The following is a 19,683-nucleotide window of genomic DNA, read 5'->3' on the forward strand; positions in this document are numbered from 1 at the left end:
AAACTAAACAGTAACATACCTTGGTTTATTGTCCTATTCTATAAAAATTTTTAAGCTGACTTCCCATGTGGCATATGGTACACATTTTGGAGCTCATTTTGGCCTATAAAAGATTTACATCTTTTTCTGTGTTTTGGTGGAATATCCTTACCAAAATGACCTCATAAAAATAAGCACCAAATACCGAGTGACGCATGTGAACCCAGCCCTAAACCCTAAAACCAGACAGGAAGAAGGAGGCCAGACAAGGCTCATCTGAAACATAGAGAAGATTTCTCTATGTATGTTTTAATCTTAAGGTTATCTTAATTTTTTTGTGTGCATTTTGTATGTTTAAATTTGCAGTATGTTCCCCTAACCAGTAATTTTCATTCTTACTTTACTACCACAGGGCTGCATGAAGATCATGGCTAGGCGGCAGCCAATGCTCTACAGTTTCCAGATGTCTCTACCAAGGTTGCCTGTACCAAGTCTAGAGGGCACTATAGACCGGGTATGATGTGTTGTGCTTCTTCTAGCAATACGCTATTGTTATGCTTTCCTGAGCTACTGTGACAAACTAGATAAGAGATCAGTTTTACTGGTAAAGATGCTTTTTATTGAAATACTTTTTTTTCATGCATGCTGTGTATTTGTGTTGATAAGCCAAAAACTTCCAAGAACATGAGATTGTACTGTAAGAGAGATTGTAGCTGACCAGTACTGTCTATTTCTGATTCCATTGCAGTACCTACAGTCAGTGCAGCCCTTACTGGATGAAGAAAAGTTTAATCGCATGAAGGAACTGGCAGAAGACTTCCAAAAAGACTTAGGACGCAAGCTACAAAAATACCTTCATCTTAAGTCTTGGTGGGCAACAAATTATGTAGGTGCAGTATATGTCCTGTTTAGTAGTACTTACATAAGCTGTTTTGGCACATGATTGGCGCATGATATTCGGAAATTAAGAAGTAGAGATGTGTGAACCTAGGTAGGATTTCAGATGATTAAAATTCATTGTATTACTGAACTGTGAGCACTTGCCTTTCCTTTCTAATAATAAAATTAAAGAGGTTCTCCGAGTAACAGTGAGAAATCCAAAGAGGGCAGGGGTTGGGGGGGGGGGGACATCATAAAGAACCTCTACTTACCCATCCCCAAGTTCCTGGTCCCACAAGAATTACCCGCTTAGCCAGTCAGTGACTCCAGTGGTGTCCCATAACATGTATAGTTGCATTCTGAATTCTAGATAGGCATTAATCAGTGTGGTCAATGCCTATCCTTAAAGGGGAACTCCAAGCAGTCTTGTTTAATAAAAATCCAAACTGTGCAAGGTTCTTACCTATGTTCCCCCTGACACGATTGTTATTATAAGGGCCCATTCACACTATGGAATTGTCACCAAAATTCTGTGCGGAACCCCCTTTGCGGACTCTGCGCTGAATTCTGCCTTCTATCTGCTCTCCGCACCTCTCCGTTCATTGAATTGACATGTCAATTTTTCAGTTGTGTGAACGGGCCTTAATATGGAAAAAATATCTATCTGCATTATTTCACATACTACACTTTGTATTTCTTACATTCTACAGGTCAGCGACTGGTGGGAAGAGTATATTTACCTTCGTGGTCGAGGGCCAATAATGGTGAACAGCAACTACTATGCAATGGTAAGACCCTATAAATACTATTCTTGTAGGGTTAACATAAGGTGTTACCACACTGACAAAATACATACAGCAAATATTCTATCTTTCAAATTTCATGCCACTTCACAATACATTAGGGCTTCTAGCTGTCTTTAGCGAGTTCCAAGCGCATTATACATGTAGATAGAGATGATACCAATCCTTTGAATGATGTGTTTATAAATAATAAAGAGAGCCAAACAATACTTTATAAAGAAACATAAATATAAATCTAAGAATACCTTTTACCAGTGAGAACATACTACAACCAATGACTGATAACAGTTTCGTATTACCATTGACTGACTATGCTCACAGAATGAAAGTCAACATTGAAGGTTTACAAATAAATCCTGAAACCGGGATGTCTAAAACTTAGGACAACCACCCCCTCAATACAAGTTGCCCAGAGAACAGGTGTGCAAATATCCCAGCATGTAAGGAATCTGCATTTTGTTATAGATCTTTTAACCAACCCTCAGACCATATGACAGAGCATATGAAACAAGCAGTGGCAATTTAACTTAAAGGGGTTGTTCACGGAAAAAAAAAAAATCAAATCAACTGGTGCCAGAGATTTTAAATGTACTTCTATTACAAAATCTTAAGTCTACCAGTACTTCAGCTATTGTATGTCATGCAGGAAGTGGTGCATTCTCTCCAGTCTGACACAGTCCAGTAGCAAATCCACATAGAAACCCTGTCCGGCTCTCTAGAGTGGAAAGAATACACCACTTGCAGAACATACAGCAGCTGATAAATACTGGATGAATTGAGATTTTTTAATAGAAGTAAAATGCAAATCTCTGGCACTTTTTGGCACCAGTTGATTTGAAATATTTTTTTTGTGCTATCTTATATTTATCAAATAGGTCAGATAGGTGACAAGTGCCCAGAATGCTGGGCTGAGCTGCATCGTTCACCTTCTGGGTCCCCCTCCTTGCCTTGGTTGGCCTGTCTCCAAATGATAGTTACCCTGTCACAGATTTTTTTCTGTGCATAGAGTTTATTAGTTGACATATACCGGCATTTGTGTCTGTCAAGTAGGATTTTATAACTGTGAATCCAACCACAAACCAAGCAGCTCGGGCTGGAAATGCCATCCATGCTATGCTTATGTACCGCAGAAAACTGGAGAGAGGCCTCATACCACCGGTAAGTGAAATCATGGTAAATCATAGCATAGTATGTTATATCTTGTTAATTAAATGACAAATGTTAGATTGAAGCTAAAACATGCGCAATGGCCATGGAGTACAGAAAAGACAAAACATGTTTGATCTAGTCCTTCCATATAATCCCCTTCTGTCTACAGGTTATGGCTCTAGGCATTGTCCCCTTGTGCTCATATCAGATGGAGAGAATGTTCAACACTACACGGATTCCAGGAGTGGAGACTGGTGGGTACAAATATGGGAGCAGGAAGACGCTTATTGATTTTTACTATAATAAAAATATATGCGTTACCTGTGTGGATGGGTTTTCCACTTTTCCAGCCCAAGTACTGGCATTAATTTTTTATTAAAATTATATTTCACACATTATATGCTGCAGATTTTATGCTTTGTAAAAAAAACTACATAAAATCCACATCATAAAATATGTATACCATGTATAAAATATGTGTTACTTATACTACAGTTGGGAAAGTAAAAAAAAAAAAAACTTTTATAACTGTTCATCTCCCTAAATCAACTTTTCAAAATGCCATGTAAGAAATCCCCATAAAATACACAGATACATAGGCTTGTGTGCGTTTCTATGCAGACCACCTTCAGCACCTTGTTGAGAGTCGCCACATATGCGTGTACCACAAAGGTCGCTACTACCGGCTATGTCTATATGATGACAGAACACTCCTCAGCCCACGGCAGCTACAGACACAAATTCAGCGCATTCTTGATGACCCAAGCCCACCGCAACCGGGTGAGGAGAAGCTGGCTGCACTCACAGCAGGGGACCGGTGAGCACATAGCAGTAGGAGAATGCTGGATAGAGAAAATTAAATATGCATTTGCTATTAGCTGCCATCAAAACGTGCACCACTCTCAGAGAGAGTTTCTATGGAATCTATTAGACAGTGACCATGTTATGTTCAAGTACTGGCAAGTGCAGATTTAAAACTCGCAATTGTTGCAACATTTTAGTGCATGCATTGTTTTGCAACTAATTTTGACACGGTTTACACCAAAGACTGCACATATGCCTTGATAAATGTAGCCTGTCCCTATGATCAGAAGAGCAAACTAGATGCTGTACTTTTACAACTGCTTAAAATGTAGCATTTCCAGGCAAAGTCTTATGCCTGTTTTATCAAAGTTGGAAAATTATGTTGATTACCATGTTTTGTCTTTTTTGTTTGCCTCTTTCTTTTCCACACCCTATATGCCCTCACTAGCTTAGAGTAATGGCTGAATTCTAAAGTTTGAGTGCCAATAAGGTGTAGGAGAGCTGGTTTGGTTAACAACAACCCATGTACTTCTCAAGCTTTGTGTTGACTATACAGATACAGATAAATTGCTTAGCCGCTCGTTTAACAAACTACAATGATTTTTGATTTTTTTCTTTTAAAGAATAGGCTTTTAAATGAGAAGATAAATTTCTATGAACAGTCAGTAATATGATCGTAATTACTATAGTAATTATGTTTGAATATATACTGTGAATTATTGTAATTGCGTTCCTATGTACACACTGTGACCGATTACACTGAAAGATGAGAATGATTGACAATGATTTTGAAGTCAGCTCAAAAGATGCGATCAACGACATACGAACAAATTTTTATTTGTCATTCAACCATCGTGTTTATACCAGGAGAGCTAGTTAGTTTATGTGTTTACAAGGTTGTAACCATTTCTGTTTGGCTGATAACATTGCTATTAAAAGATAAGAGCCATATTCCACGAAACAATTATCGGCCATATTCGACCGATATCAGGCTGCCCGGACGTTCTAGCGATCACCCGGGCAGCCCCCCCACGCAGCTCCCGGCGGCCCCTTCCACACTCACCCGCTTGCCGCCGTCGTGCGGAATAGCGGCGGCAGAAAGCGGGCAACTAGGAGCAAGCAAGTGCTGACAGCCCTCGTTTGCTCCTCGCTGTCTGCCCATGTAATAGGACCTTAACATATAGTAAATGTGATCAAAGATTATCTAGAAAGAATTCGGATAAACATTGTACTCATCTAATCAAAATACATTTACAATAAACATATTCAGATTTTACTTTGTAATCCTTTTCTTCTCTTTAGAGTTCCTTGGGCTAAAGCTCGGGCCCAGTTCTTCAGTCATGGTGTGAATCGTGTGTCTTTAAGTAGCATCGAACGGGGTGTCTTCTTTATCAGTCTGGATACTGAAGAAGGAGGATATCAGGAGAATGACAAAAACTCCCTAAGTGTCTATGCAAAGTCTCTGCTACATGGAAACTGTTACAACAGGTAACTCACATTCATTATTGGCTGGAAATGATGCCAGTATGTAGGCTTTGCAGTCAGCAGCCTGCCACTTGCACTTGTGTTATACATTGTCCCCCTAAAAGTAATTTGACACCTGTGAAAGAAAAGGAAAACAAATTTTATTCACCTTCAATTGTGGAGCCTTCATGAGCAAATAGTGTATAAGTTTACACAGAGAGGCCTAACTACTATAGATGCACAGAGGGGGCAGCACCCGTCAGTCTCTAATTCCCAGTTTCCTGGGTCTGTCTGGGCAAGGCACATTTTGACAGTCACTGCTTACCTTCCACTTGTGAATCATGTAGCCCACTGTTGACTTTGAGTACTTGAGCTAGCTGGATATATCATGTATGGATACTGTCTAGTGATAATCAATGATTTCAAATGTTTAAAATCAGTATAGTATGTAAATAGACTTTAACAGTACTTCTTTTTATTTCAGGTGGTTTGATAAGTCCTTTAGTCTGGTTGTTTTTCGTAATGGGAGGCTGGGTCTGAATGCTGAGCATTCCTGGGCTGATGCACCAATCATTGGACACTTGTGGGAGGTACTGTCTTAAAATAATTTTAATTTCATGACTTTCATGACAAGGGATAAAAAAAAAATGTCTTGTGAGATAGATAGATAGATAGATAGATAGATAGGCAGACAGATATATAAGCAGTGCAAAATTGGAAGTATAAGGGCTCCATTATACAGGGCAGGTATTGAACAAATAAGCCAATGTTGCCCTGTGTAATAGACCCAATCAGCTGACAAATTAGCAAATGCTTGTTTTCTGGCTAATCTTATCTTAAGCTGGTTTAAAAACAAGCTGCACATCTTCCTGTTTAAAATCTGCTATGTGGCCGACAATGATGGAAGTGAAGGGCCACACAAAGGATCCAGAAATTGTGAGGTCCTGCCTGTACAATAGTTAAACGACGCCATAGGCTCCTTACACAAACACCAGTGTATTATTTCAGCACAATACACAGGTCTGCCTGTATCTAAAGGCTGCATTACACAGTCCAATCTGTGTCAGTGAGCGCTGATCTGTTCATGTGATATTCATGCAGCCCTTTGCGTTGGTCAGCTATTACAAAAAGAGATATGCTTATTACTTGATGTGCGGCCAATTTTTGACATGTTAAAATACAGCAATCAGCCATATGCGCGCTCATCTGCTGATCACTGTCTCTATGAGATGGAGAGATATTTGCCTGATGTGGCAAATAATCTCACTGTGTAATAGGCAGCACTATAAAGGTCTTTGTAGCTAGTGAACATAGTAATTACAGAACGGGGCAATAGTTCCTCTAATCTGAACCAAACAAGTCAATTAGATATGCTACAGCCAAATACTTAGTGCAGCACAGTGACATACACCATTTAACATAGGTATTTGGTAGAGGGTCAAACCAACCTTTTTCTTTTCTCCCAGTTTTAGGCTTAACAATAGTTTTGTGAGGAGACTGAAACGTTGCATCATGTTGGATGCCTTTTCATGTTTTATGTCTGAATAAACCCAGTCATCATTAACACTGACTGATGTGCTACATGTTTTGAACTTCCCGGAGGAAGGTCTGGCTAGCTCACTGACGTTGAGACATGTGATGGTGTCTCTGCAGTGTTTTTGCATACTTGAGTTCTCAGGGGGCAATGTCCTAGATACACTGACGTGATGGTCTCTGATGTGTTTTGGTTGATCTCCCTGAGGTCAACCAGCGTCCTTTTGAATACACTTACTAGGCGTTACTCCCACTAGCCAGAATCCTACTCCACACTGATGAGGGGCAAACACCCTGAAACAGCTGTCTGTGGATAGATACCTTGCAAAGGTGGTTTCCTTGACTGGAGACATTCCTTGGCTTGGTTGTTCCTTCCTGGAGGAAGGTCCGGCTAGCTCACTGATTTTGAGACATGTGATGGTGTCTCTGCAGTGTTTTTGCATACATGTTTGAACATGGACTTTGAGCAGGATCTCTATCTCACTGGCATTGCTTCTTCGTACTGCACTTGAGACAGCTGGCCTAGAGGAAGAGAAATGAGGGTGTAGTGAAGGAAAAGTCCCCAGATGTCGGGTTACAGTGACAATGACTAGGACCTAAAGAGCACAGCCACAGTCATATTTGTCAGGACCCATGAATCTTGCTAGGTGCAATGCTATATCTGACCCAGAAGTGCTACACGCAATGTCCTCCTGTTAAACAGTAATAGTATTAATACTGTGTGAACAGGAGACCTCTGCATGCAGTGCTGCTGCAGCAGCTGATCAGCGTTATTAAATGGACAATGTCAGTCAACCACGGCAGTGCTACTCACATAGGTCCCCTGCTCTATACTCAAACTACAAATTTCATACAGTTGGGCTAAGCAGCAGAATCTGTGGTAGCCCTCTTGTGATAATTCCATCAATCATATATGGGAAATAATTGGTAATCCCAGTGGACAACCCCACCAGGAGTCTGTGCTGCGGTGGGGTTGGTGTGGAAGCATTGATGATAGTTTTGCACAGTGCTAGAAAGTGTTGAGTGCCTCCATTGTAGAAGCTATATTGTAAAAACAAAGGTTTATTATGAGAAAACTGCAGCCAGCATAACCGTCTAGAGTTTTGGTCTTTAAATTGTGCTCCTCCATTTTTAAGTTAAACTCCCTAGCTTCCATTTTTATAATTGATCTAATGCCTCACTGTGTTGCCACATCTTTTTTTTCCTCTTCCTCTAATCCATCTAGTTCATGCTGGCCACAGATTATTTTGAATTGGGTTACACTGAAGATGGAAACTGCAGAGGAGATCCTGGACTTGCATTGCCACCCCCATACAGACTACAGTGGGACATTCCACCCATGGCAAGTATTTTTAGGCAGAATTAAAGAGTACCTGTCATTAAAAACAACTTTTGACATGTCATTAAGCATGTCAAATGTAATTGATCGCAGCAGTGCAATCCACTCACTTGCTAGTTCCTACAATGTAGGCTCTTAGACTTACATTGTCGGAATTAGCTGAAGAGGAGATATAGCTAAGGAGTGAAAGACACTTCTACCCTGCTCTCTGATCAGAACACGTCTCAGCAGTGAGTCCCACTGTGATCAATAACTTTAGACATGTCTGGTGACATGTCAAGAGTTATTTTACTCTTTTAGCATTTTAAATATCTATTAGAAAATTGAAAGTTTTTAAACCAAATAAAATTGGTAGAATCAAATCTACACTATTTTACCTACAAATCACATATTTGTGCATCACTGTACTTTTATTCTCCTCCTTTGATCTGATCACTTCCTGGTTTCTTCTCTAAACTCAGGCTATACTTTGTAACTTTAAAGTGACACTGTCACCTCCTTCTTGCATTCTGACTTATCTACACAGGTGTAAAGGGTAAATTTAGCGGTTTTCATACCTTATTTTATATCATACGTCATGCTGCTTGTTCAAGTAAAAAGTGAACTTTTATTAACCATTTGCCCCGCCCCTCCATGTCACCATTAGCCCATACCCCCCCCCCTGTTGACCATTGGAACAGCCTGGCCTAAAGGTCTAGCCCCCCCCCCCTCTAGGTGGCCCATACCAATGAGCATCAAAGAGGGCGGGGCCTTTGTGCTGATGACGTTACGGAGGGGCGGGGGACAACTGTTTCCCACAATCCGACTTCTTTGCAGTTGTGACTAACTGAAAATACTTCCAGGACTGAGGCCAGAGGACCAGGGGATTGAAGGTGAAGTGTCAAAGAGATGGGACCTATCATTCCATGGGCTCTAGCTCCTCTACGTCTCACAGTGCTGTATGCCCTCCCCTTTGCATAATCAGCGTCATTCACTGTGCATACCCTACAGTGAGGCATAGTGGTGATAGGGCCCATGGAACAATAGGCAGGCCCCCACCTCCTTTACACTATTCATGGCCAAACACAGGCCTATTTTTGTGAAAATAACAACACAGACACAGGTAACAACATGTTCTGAAAGCTTTTATTGATATCTGTCCAAAGTGGCCTGTGGCTGTCAGGTGGGAACAGCTTTGCTCTAAACATATTTTTAAAGAATTTTTATGATTCCTAATTATCTAATTTTGGCACCTCACTGATCAGCAATTCATGGTCTATCTTGAGAATGGCCATCAATCACTTAAGCCTGGATAATCCCTTGAGGCTATGTTCCCACAATGGTGACAAATGACCCAATAGTGCAAATAATGATCAGAAAGACGGCAGTTTATTTTAGATAGTGGAAACATAGCCTTAAAGTGTTTGGAAGAGATGTGAAGAGCAAAATTCTGTTTTATGAATCAAATGTTCTGGCTAATACCCTGATATACCCAAAGATTCTGTAATAAAGTTGTGTTTGTCTTGTAGTGTCGAGAAGTTATTGAATCTTCCTACATCACAGCTAAAACACTGGCAGATGATGTGGATTTTTATTGCCTCCGCTTCACTGACTTTGGGAAAGGAATTATAAAGAAATGCCGGAGCAGCCCTGATGCCTTCCTGCAGATTGCGCTTCAGCTCGCCCATTATAGGGTAAATAGACCACCTGTACAGTAGGTACAGTAGGTTTTACAAAAGATTGAACTGGAAAGCAGTTATACAGAAAAAGAAGTAGATGGAGGGTATACTGTGAGAAGACATAAATATGTGAGCCTGTGATTCGGTAAAGTAAGCTGTCTTTAGGACTAACAGACCTTCATCTAATGGCTGTCTTCCAAAGAAACACAGCCCTATAGCAGTAAAGGTATGGTCTGTTATAGGGGTTAGAAATACACTGTGGCCTGTGACCATAAGACTGAGCCCTAATCGACTGTCTGGTAGGAATTTTAGCTTAAGCATCATATCTGTGCACAGGGATCATCAACTGTTCTCAGTATCTGTATCTGTGCTCAGTATTTTGGTCAGTATTTTGCAACCAAAACCGGGAGTGGATTGAAAGCACAGAAAGGATCTGTTCACAAATTGTTGAAATTAAGTGGGTTGCTGTCATTTAATGGCAAATATTTGCTGTTATTTCAAAACAATGGCTGTTTTAAAATAAGTATTTGCCATTAATTGACGGCCAAACAGCCGAAACAAACTAAATCCGTTTCCTCTCTCTTGTCTATGTTATGGCAGGATAAGGGTCACTTTTGTCTGACATATGAAGCTTCAATGACTCGCTTGTTCCGTGAAGGTCGAACAGAGACTGTCAGGTCCTGCACCTCCGAGTCATGTGCATTTGTAAAAGCCATGGAGGATCCCAATGAAACTGTGGGTATATTATATTATTATTTCATTAGACTTAATCCTATAATAAGATGTATTTACTCTGATCATCATCCCTATCAATACAGAGAGAGAATCGCACGTCTCTTTACCGAGCTGCAGCTGAGCGTCACCAACTTATGTATCGTTTAGCAATGACAGGGAAAGGTATTGACCGTCACCTTTTCTGCCTCTATCTTGTATCCAAATATCTGGGAACCGAGTCCCCTTTCCTACAGCAGGTAAGAACTTAATGCATTCTGTTACTAAGTTACTATACTCAAAACCTCACTGCAGCCTGCCCTATAGCCACATATCAGCAGGTTAGATGTTTATTCTTATTCCTTTAAGAAAAAGACGACACAAGGCAATAGATCTCACTGTAAAGCTGGGTTCACACTACGTATATTTGAGGCTGTATTTTTGAGGCTGTATAGCAACCAAAACCAGGAGTAGATTGAAAACACAAAGGATCTGTTCACATAATGTTGTAATTGAGTGGATGGCCGTCATTTAATGGCAAATATTTGCTGTTATTTTAAAACAACGGCTGTTATATTGAAATAATGGTAGTTATTTACTGTTATATGGCGGCCATCCACTCAATTTCAACATTGTGTGAACAGATCCTTTCTGTGTTTTCAATCCACTCCTGGTTTTGGTTGCTATGAGGACCTGATTTGAGGACCAAATACTGCCTGAAATGTACGTAGTGTGAACATAGCTTAACTCTGCAATGAATATAAGGGTCCTTTGAAATTGGCTTAATTTCATGCAATTTAGCATTCCCAGGAATGCTTATTACTGATAATCGGCTCCTGTAAATGGCCAGTGATCAGCAGACAAATAAACAAATATTAATTGAAACCAACTATATTATTTGGGTGTTGCTGTAATTGCATCATAGTAGGAAAGTGATCAAAAGATCATGAACCTTATTTGCCAGGCTGCTTCCCATGGCATTGGGACTATTGTGTCAGCAGCATCGAACATTTTTACCTTCTTTATGTTTTGATTTTAAAATGTGTATTTCTAGAAATACAGTGAGTTAATGCATCAGTGAATTTCAAGACAAACCATCCAGCTTCTCTTATGTGACTTCCAGGTGTTGTCGGAACCCTGGAGACTGTCCACCTCTCAGACTCCACAACAGCAGCTAAAACTATTCGATTTAGAAAAATACCCAGAACACATTTCTGCTGGAGGAGGATTTGGACCTGTAAGTTATTGGGGGGGGGGGTTGATCAAGTTAATATTTTGTTCCTAATTTTAAATTATTTTTTATTTTACATACACGTAATAATAATAATAATAATGGTGGCTTTGCAGACCTGGTTCAATTGGCGCTGTGAACACTGTCATTGTTACAGCAATGAACTTGTGCACGTCTTATATGACTTTTCATGTTTATATGCAATTAATCTGAATAGCTTGAATTATAATGCGTGTATCCACTTAAACTACATTCACACATGAACCATGAATGCTTCTAGTCATATTTTACATACCTGTTCAAATAAATCTGACTGTTCCTTTTCTACACTTATAACTTACAAAGTGAAGATAACTTACGTTTAAGGCCCTATTACACAAGGCGATTACCGACCGTTCCGGGCGATAATTGCTTGGTGTAATTGGGCTTGTTAAAAGGTCATGATCAGCCGATCTGAACAATGTCGGCTGATTGTGATCTTTCAACATACTGAACAAAATTATCAGCACAGCGTTGGTCTGCTGAGTGTCGCTCCATGTAATAGAAGCGACAGCAGCATACCACCACTCTCCTCTACCGGCCATCCGGACGATCCAAAGATTCCGGCTGACCACCCCCGCACCCCGCCCTCACCCCTGGGAGGTGCCCTGGGCCCTTCAACATCATTTGCATAAAGAGGCTTATATCTCAGCGCTGAACAAACTACAGAGAAATGGCCTATTCAGCCTGTACTTGTTTGCACCCATGTTTTCCTGCAGACAGGTCCACTTTAAATGGAACATATATAATTTATAAGGGTGTTATTTTATACAGTAAAAGTTCCTGCAAGAATGCAAAACCACTATGGTTGTCCCCATTGATTTATGTTATTATCATTACCTATTTACAGGTGGCTGATGATGGGTATGGTGTGTCGTACATCTTTGCAGGAGAGAATGTCATCACTCTGCATATTTCTAGCAAATTCTCCAGCCCTGAAACGGTACAAGTCCTTTTTCTTCTTTATAATTACCCAATAATGACCCTTGCATTGTTGTCGAAATTGTGCGTAAAGCCTAGGCACACATATAATTAACAGTGTGTTAGCGTTTTGCAAAGTAATATAGCTCTGTGTTATACTGCTATAAGTAACACATATTATTAGCAGTAATTTAATAATTATAATTATTATAATTATTTAATTTCAAGGCAGCTATTTTGAGGACCTCAGGCAAATGAGGTGAAATTAAAACCCAAATGGGGAATAGGTATGTAGGGTAGGTAGGGTTTTTTTTTTTTAACTAGACCTGTCAGCAGAATCCACATCTAAGAAGCAAGACACATTAGCAGCATTACATGTGGGCATGGGTTCACCTGCACACAATGATCCGGATATATACCCGGGCTTACTTCTGAGATGTGGAGCAGGTGTGTGTATATCCTGATCATCGCGTGCGAGCGAGACCATGCCCATACGTGACATTCAATAGCTGCACAATGTTTGATATGTCTAATATTTTGATTTGTAGTGACAGTGTAGTGATTTAAGAAATATTGTGGTGCTACTATTGCCTGTTAACTGTATGATATACTTTATAATCATGTCCTAAACTAAACTAGTTGCTTTATTCAGAACATTTAACAGCATAAAGGAGCAATGTCAGATGCCTGCTTTTTTTTGGTAAAGTACATTATAACGTGTCTAAGGAGCTTCAGACTTCGAGGCTTCAGTAGAATGTAGTGCTCTGGAATTAAGTGCGCTTCATAAATAATAATAATAATAATAATAATAATAATAATAATAAATGCCAGCTCAGACAAGTAGGACCATTTTCTGCAGCTAACTTACTCCTCATGATTTGCTTTTTCTTCAGAACTCTCACCGTTTTGGACAAAGAATCTGCCAGTCCATGCGTGATTTGGCTGACCTCCTCATTGTCCCTGGGGGTAAACGCTGATACCCAGCCACTCTACAAGATCACATGGCACATCACATAACCTATGTTACTTTTTATTCACTTGAAGCCTAACTATCTTGTTCTAGAGAAAGCAATTATGCAAATGTCTTGTCTTACTTATGATAGTGACACAATCAGTATATTGCTAGGACACAATCAATATATGCTTGGATACTGGTACATGCACTGGAAAAAATGAATGAATGTAAATAAATTTTATTATGCCAAACAACCAAATAGAGCTGCCTGTTCTTTCTGCACGTATATAGTCATTCAAGCACACCGATTCCCAATAAAACCAATATTATCACAGTACTTGCTGAACACCGACTACTTGGGTAAAAGTATTTTATTCAGATTTACAGTGTACAATAAAAGGCTCATATAGTGACCCGCCTCCTGGCATTTCACAGAGTATGGTAAAAGCCTTACGGTTTGTATTTGCAGACAAAATGGTTTTGTTTTGTACATGGAATATCATTCCACTGGCGGAAACCTGCAGACAGAGAACAGGGAAAAGTATGAACCACATACTTATTTAGTACTAGTTTTATGGTACATTTAGGCTACATTCCCATGTCTGTAGTGCAGCCCGCGACCTATGAATGTGCGTCAGTAGTGCTCTATTGGCACTTCATTAACATAGCGATCCGGGCCACAAATCCCAGTTCGTTATACATGTCCTTTTTTTTTGTGGCATGGATTGCAGACCTGTACAGATGTGTGAACGGGGCCACTGACTTACATTGGTTCTATGTCCAGAACAGAACTACAGATGTGAAAATTCAGACAATAAACAGTGACATCCCTAACCTGTATCAGTGTTTCCTTAATTCTGGAAACCCTGAATATACCTCTACATTGGCATACCTAAAGTGCCTTCTTATTTACAAGGCAGTGAGTAGGGGGTAGCAACAGGATGTTTTTTTTTTTTTTGTAGGTTAGGAAAAGGAGCCATAATTGTTTAGGTGACACTCTTTTCAAACTCAAGTTATGGCAGGAAGAAGTCTTCATGGCAGTCTGAACCATATAGCAGAAAGGAACTAAGGCCAGATTCACACATCTGCATCTGTGGACCCGCAGGTACAAAAAGCACTAAGGATGTGCATCCATAACCGTCCGCATTAGCATGGATTCATTCATTGAGAATACGTGATCCCATTGGTGCTACAGATCTGTGTTAGGGTTGTCATCCGTGCCGCAAAGAAAAAGTAGTTACGGGACAGGGCACGGGCCCCTACATAGACCCATGACACCTATGAATGGTTAGTGAATAGCTTCAATCCACCCCCTCCAACCCCCCCCCCTCCCCCCAATGTGGGCCTGGGCAACAGCCACAGCATTATAAAATTTGATGATGTATTTTGTCTCACTTTTTCATACATCATTTTCTGAAAAACAGAAGCTGCAGAGGCTGTCATCTCACCACACCTGGGATCCCTCTGCATACCCAGTTGAGAAGAGAGAGAAACAAGACTAATGGTCCTTTTACACACAGCGATTATCATTTAAAAATTTAGGATATTATCCTCTTTTCCTTTGTTTTTTCCCTCCTCTCTTACTATTTCTTCTTCTCTTTAATCATCCTTGGAACTTTCTCCTGTTAATTACTCTTAAATGTTCTGTAACACTTGGCCATGATATTATATTGTGCTAACTTACTGTGCTAATACCCTTTTATTCTATGGACATATCTATTTTGAGCCTCCTGGCTTATGATTGTCATTTATACTTTGTTGTCATTTTTATTTCAATAAAACCTGTTTTCAATTAAAAAAACTAAAAAGATCAAAATACAGCTAACCATGAAACAATGAGTGATAATTAATCGTGGTCTTTCCACATCGTCACTGTTTGGTTGCGATATTTCGCAGATCGGTTTGTCTAAACAGCCATTCATAGAATTACCCTGGTGTGTGGGTAGTCCGAATTTCTGGAGCGATTTATCTTATCATGTAAATGACAATCGTTTCAAACTGCAGCCAGGCACTAAACAATTTTCAAACAATTGTTTAAGTGATTTATCTGCTCATGTAAAGGACCATAGCATGTTCACTTCAGTTGGTCAAAGAAATTACTTTCTCGTTTTGGGTTCTCCAGAAAAATATACTGGGCATTACAGTCCTTGATCTGGAATGAATATTACTTACCTGTTTCTTTAGTCAGCTCCCCACAGTACTCAGCATTATTCAAGTTATTAGGCTCTCCGCTCTTCCAACTACGATAATTATACATTGATCCATCATTCCATTTCCAACGACGGTTCTAAGACAGAGTAAATATGACATAGAATGAACTGACAAAGCATTAACTTACACAAATATGTGGTTTATTTTGACGTTTCATATTGGTGTAGAAAGGCCCCTGTAAAAAGATGGGACGTATTGGGTAGTAAGAAAACTATCAGTTTTTAAAGACAGGATAAAATGTGAAAGTGCATGGATTGTGATTGCTAGATGACTGGTCTCCAAAACAGCAGGTTGTGTGGGGTGTTCCCATTATGTAATGTCAGTACCTACCAAGGACAACTGTTGAGCTGGTGACAGCTTTAAGGGTGGACTAGGTGCATTGATTATGACACAGAAAAGCTACTGTATAACAAATTGGTGTAAAATAATTCAGACTACGATAAAAGTGTGCCAGAACACAGAGTAGGAGATTTATGAAATCTCTGCCAGTGGCGTACACCAGGGAGAAGGCGCAGATACTTACTTTCTCTGTGACGCACTCCTACCATGACCTCTGCTTGCCTAATGGGCATGCGGGGGGGGGGGGCATGGCAAGGTGGGTTGGAGGCGTGGCCTCTTCCCACACCAGGCATAAATCATGGCAGAGATCTACACCTGCTTAGGAGCAGGTCAGGACGGTTTCACTAAGAGACGTGCTCCCCTTAGTGAATCCAGCAGGGTAATTGGGGGCAGGGCCTTATTTAAACGTCCCCCAGAACGCTGTGTAGCTGTACACTGGTCCGAGTGCCCATGTTGTCCACTATCCTTCTCCAAACATGTCTATAATGAACAGGGCAACATCAGAACTAATTTAAACCATGGTCATAGTTTTGATGCAGTTTTATTAAAGAAAAGCCTAGACTGCGCTTTTTTTTTTTTAACTCCTAAAGGCGTCTGAATTTTTTTGTGTCATATAATGATAGTATTTGTTTAGTTGATGACCACTTGGTATTTACACAGGAGCTGCAATGATTGAAGCTATGTATTTGGTTTGGTCATTGTTCACGTTGTAGCCTTTGGTTTAGGGTCAATATCTACATTTTTTACTACTCTCACCTGTTCAGGGTCATGAAGTCCAATCCAGATATCTACATTAGGAGAGTAAGCAGCCACATGACTTGCAATAATGGATCCTTCTGATTCATCTATGATTGAAGCCAAATGTGCACCATGTCCATAACTGACACACTCAAACTGCAAGGCAATAAGCTTATAGGTCAATAAAAAAACAGGCAAAGTGTAACATCTTAATAATTCTTGCAAGCTTCCTGCTCTCTTGTTTTCTCACCTCAGCTTCAGACCAGGGCAGTTTAAACCGGAAATATCCATAACAATGAGATTTGTAGAAAAACCATCCAGGAGGACATGAAGAACGAGGTGCCCCTGTGTGAAAGATTAAGGTTATTCATAGTTCATGTAATATTTGTATATTAGTAAATGCTGATGAAGCACTACAATCTACTAACTCTACAGTATATTACATTTTTAGTGTATAGAAATGTATTTTAGTGTAAGAAAAGTGGTAGGGTGGATTCTAAGAAGCCTCCTAGGTAGACCCGAAGAACAGCAGTAAGCTTGCAGAATACTGGGTTTGGGATAATACCACCTCCATGTCTGTAACCTGACTGCCTGCACAGTTGTCTTTTTCACTTTAACATGTTGATAATTTCTAAAAAAAAAAATCAACAGTGATTCTCAACTTTTTCTACAAGAGGAATTTACATAAAAAAATGTAATCGATACAACAAAGGCATACTATGCCATGGGCTTGGTCATTGTTCACGTTGTAGCCTTATCCGGGACCTGACTTAAGTTAGATAGCCCCTTGTGTGAAACTCTATGGCTAATTTTTTTTACAGTTTTTTTACCTCCTTGCATGTTAGTGTAGCAAATTGCAGCCTACTAAAGTCCATGTTTCCATGTTGTGGTTGTTATATCGACTCCAAATAGTAAAATTTTGATTCACATGATTATAACTTTTTTTAGAGCTTTCACAATTGTGTGTTTCTGAATATTAAAGGGAATCTATTGGATGTTTTATCACTTTGAACGTAACCACTATTGGTTTAATGTCAAATCTGCTGCAGATCTGCTGCGCATCGGTCGTGTGTGTTAGCACCCTTAAAGTCTATGCATGCTAAGTATGCTGTAGGTTGATAAGACAAAAATGACGACATATTCCTCTCACACGCTATTCTTATCTAGTCCATTCTACTTACCTTCTGAGAGAGACACCCCAAGGATCAAGCAGCCCAGAAGGGCAAATCCCAAGGAAGACGACATCCTGAGTACAAAAACAATGTTTACAGTATATGAAATCATTTTTAATGAATAAAAAATTTTATGATAATATTAATATTTAATATAGTATTTTAGATATTATAAAACTGAGTGCATAGCAGCCACATCTGGGCTCTGCTACTTTTAAGGGAACCGGTGCGACCCCCGGATAGTTACCCTTTCCAACGAGTACTGTTCCTGGAGACAGTCCCAGGCGCGCCGCTGAGATGAGTCCGATGCCCATAGAGAATGATGGCTCCATTCATTCTCTATGGGTGTCGGACTCATCTCAGTGGCGCGCACGGTTTCGGGCGCTGATATCTTCGGCCTAGGACTGGCTCCAGGAATGGGACTCGTTGGAAAGGGTATCCGGGGGCTGCACAAGGGGGTCGGGCGGGCTCTGTGCCCGCATCCCTGGTGACAGGCTCCCTTTAAGGGAATGTGTCATCAAAAAATTATTATTATTTTTATGTTAAACATATTTTTTAAGAATTTTTGATGACTTTTTTTCTTCTTCTAATTTTCCATTTAACTATCTGTATTATAAAAGATTCCTAAAATCTTGCCGTTCTCATTCCCACAACTAGGGCAATGACTAAGCTGAGACTTCCTGTTCTATCTGTGGTGCTAAGAGGAGGCTGCTGTAAAAGGATCTGTACAGCATTACAGCGACAGGTGACACCAGTACATAGAAAGAACCAGTATAAGACTATTGTAGCTCCCTGTGGAATGACCTCTTTACAGGTCACAGAGTACGCTCACTAATGTTTCTAGGGGACAGACTGTTTATTGTTGTCTATGTCTTATATTGTACAATAGCACTAAGTGAGGTATATAGATAACATACTAATATTTTGCATTACTAATCCTCTAATTGTCCCTATCTGTATTTTATCATTAGGATGTAAAGACTTACCTGTTACAGAAAGTAGACCAGCTCTGTGAGTGAGAAGAAATGTTTTTGGAGGGGATATTTATATGGGCAAATGCTACTCCTTGTGACCTATACCTTCTAGGAGGAGGGAAATATGTAACAGATGGAGAGCAGGTAATAGACAGGAACAGGCAATAAGGATATGGCTATTACAGCTATCAGCAGTAGGGCTTTACCCTCACACCCTTATGTTATACATATCCAAAAACTATATAACACGATAATCATAAAATACTGTTCAGGGAAGAAAAAGAGTGCTGCACCTCACACCTATGGCTGATACTAGTACCTCTTGGCTGCATAAAAAACATCAGAATTCTGTATTTGAATTGATCAAGCCACACTGCCCCATGTACCATGTGCAGGTATCTGATACACATGGGTCCCTACACTAAGTCCACACTAAGTCCACCCCCGCAGGAGTGCACAGTCAGGGAAGGGAGGCCATGGAACGGCCCTGCAACCCCCATGCCACAGGACCAGACCCAAAAATGCCACACCAAAACCCAGCCAGCATCACCGGCGGAGGAAGCTGCCCCCAAACAGCACAAGTCTGGATAAGGTATTGCACTCACCATAACTATCAAAGATAGAATGGGGCAGACAGGAGGGATTAAAACCATGAGCACTCAGGTGTCTCCTGCTAATTGCGGTCATGTGGGTCTCACCAGGAGGAGTGCAAAACACGGAGAAAAGAGAGAAACAAAATAAGGTTCAGGGAAGAAAAAGAGTGCTGCACCTCACACCTATGGCT

General features: G+C 40.2%; 2 protein-coding genes across 3 annotated transcripts in view; one reads left to right on the forward strand and one right to left on the reverse strand.

Annotated features, from left to right (window-relative positions):
• Positions 1–13,724, forward strand: part of CPT1B (carnitine palmitoyltransferase 1B) — a 34,203-nt gene extending 20,479 nt beyond the window's left edge. For both annotated transcript variants that reach the window (XM_069979885.1, XM_069979894.1), the window contains 15 exons: positions 392–493; positions 728–865; positions 1,569–1,646; positions 2,712–2,819; positions 2,980–3,064; positions 3,432–3,627; positions 4,917–5,102; positions 5,563–5,668; positions 7,837–7,953; positions 9,459–9,623; positions 10,209–10,343; positions 10,427–10,579; positions 11,443–11,556; positions 12,440–12,532; positions 13,404–13,724. In XM_069979885.1, coding sequence (XP_069835986.1) covers positions 392–493; positions 728–865; positions 1,569–1,646; positions 2,712–2,819; positions 2,980–3,064; positions 3,432–3,627; positions 4,917–5,102; positions 5,563–5,668; positions 7,837–7,953; positions 9,459–9,623; positions 10,209–10,343; positions 10,427–10,579; positions 11,443–11,556; positions 12,440–12,532; positions 13,404–13,487 — 1,860 coding nt within the window. In that variant the 3' untranslated portion in view covers positions 13,488–13,724. The remainder of the gene's footprint in view (positions 1–391; positions 494–727; positions 866–1,568; positions 1,647–2,711; positions 2,820–2,979; positions 3,065–3,431; positions 3,628–4,916; positions 5,103–5,562; positions 5,669–7,836; positions 7,954–9,458; positions 9,624–10,208; positions 10,344–10,426; positions 10,580–11,442; positions 11,557–12,439; positions 12,533–13,403) is intronic.
• A 97-nt stretch (positions 13,725–13,821) lies between these two features.
• Positions 13,822–18,995, reverse strand: LOC138799120 (regenerating islet-derived protein 4-like). The gene is made up of 6 exons (XM_069979930.1): positions 18,912–18,995; positions 17,935–17,999; positions 17,004–17,098; positions 16,772–16,909; positions 15,638–15,752; positions 13,822–13,983 (listed from the first exon to the last, which is right to left on the reverse strand). The coding sequence occupies exons 2-6, from the start codon at positions 17,996–17,998 to the stop codon at positions 13,916–13,918; spliced, it is 480 nt and encodes a 159-aa protein (XP_069836031.1). The 5' UTR covers position 17,999; positions 18,912–18,995; the 3' UTR covers positions 13,822–13,915.
• Between the last annotated feature and the right edge of the window lie 688 nt (positions 18,996–19,683).

Source organism: Dendropsophus ebraccatus, chromosome 1 (genome assembly GCF_027789765.1).
Source record: "Dendropsophus ebraccatus isolate aDenEbr1 chromosome 1, aDenEbr1.pat, whole genome shotgun sequence".
Classification (NCBI taxonomy): domain Eukaryota; kingdom Metazoa; phylum Chordata; class Amphibia; order Anura; family Hylidae; genus Dendropsophus; species Dendropsophus ebraccatus.

Excerpts from the sequence above, each read along its gene's own strand:
- LOC138799120 (XM_069979930.1), bottom strand. The coding sequence starts at position 17,998 with ATGTCGTCTTCCTTGGGATTTGCCCTTCTGGGCTGCTTGATCCTTGGG. Across the intron at positions 17,099-17,934 it reads TGGGGTGTCTCTCTCAGAAG|GGGCACCTCGTTCTTCATGT; the intron begins GTAAGTAGAATG and ends TCTTTCACACAG. Across the intron at positions 15,753-16,771 it reads GACTTCATGACCCTGAACAG|AACCGTCGTTGGAAATGGAA; the intron begins GTGAGAGTAGTA and ends ACTCTGTCTTAG.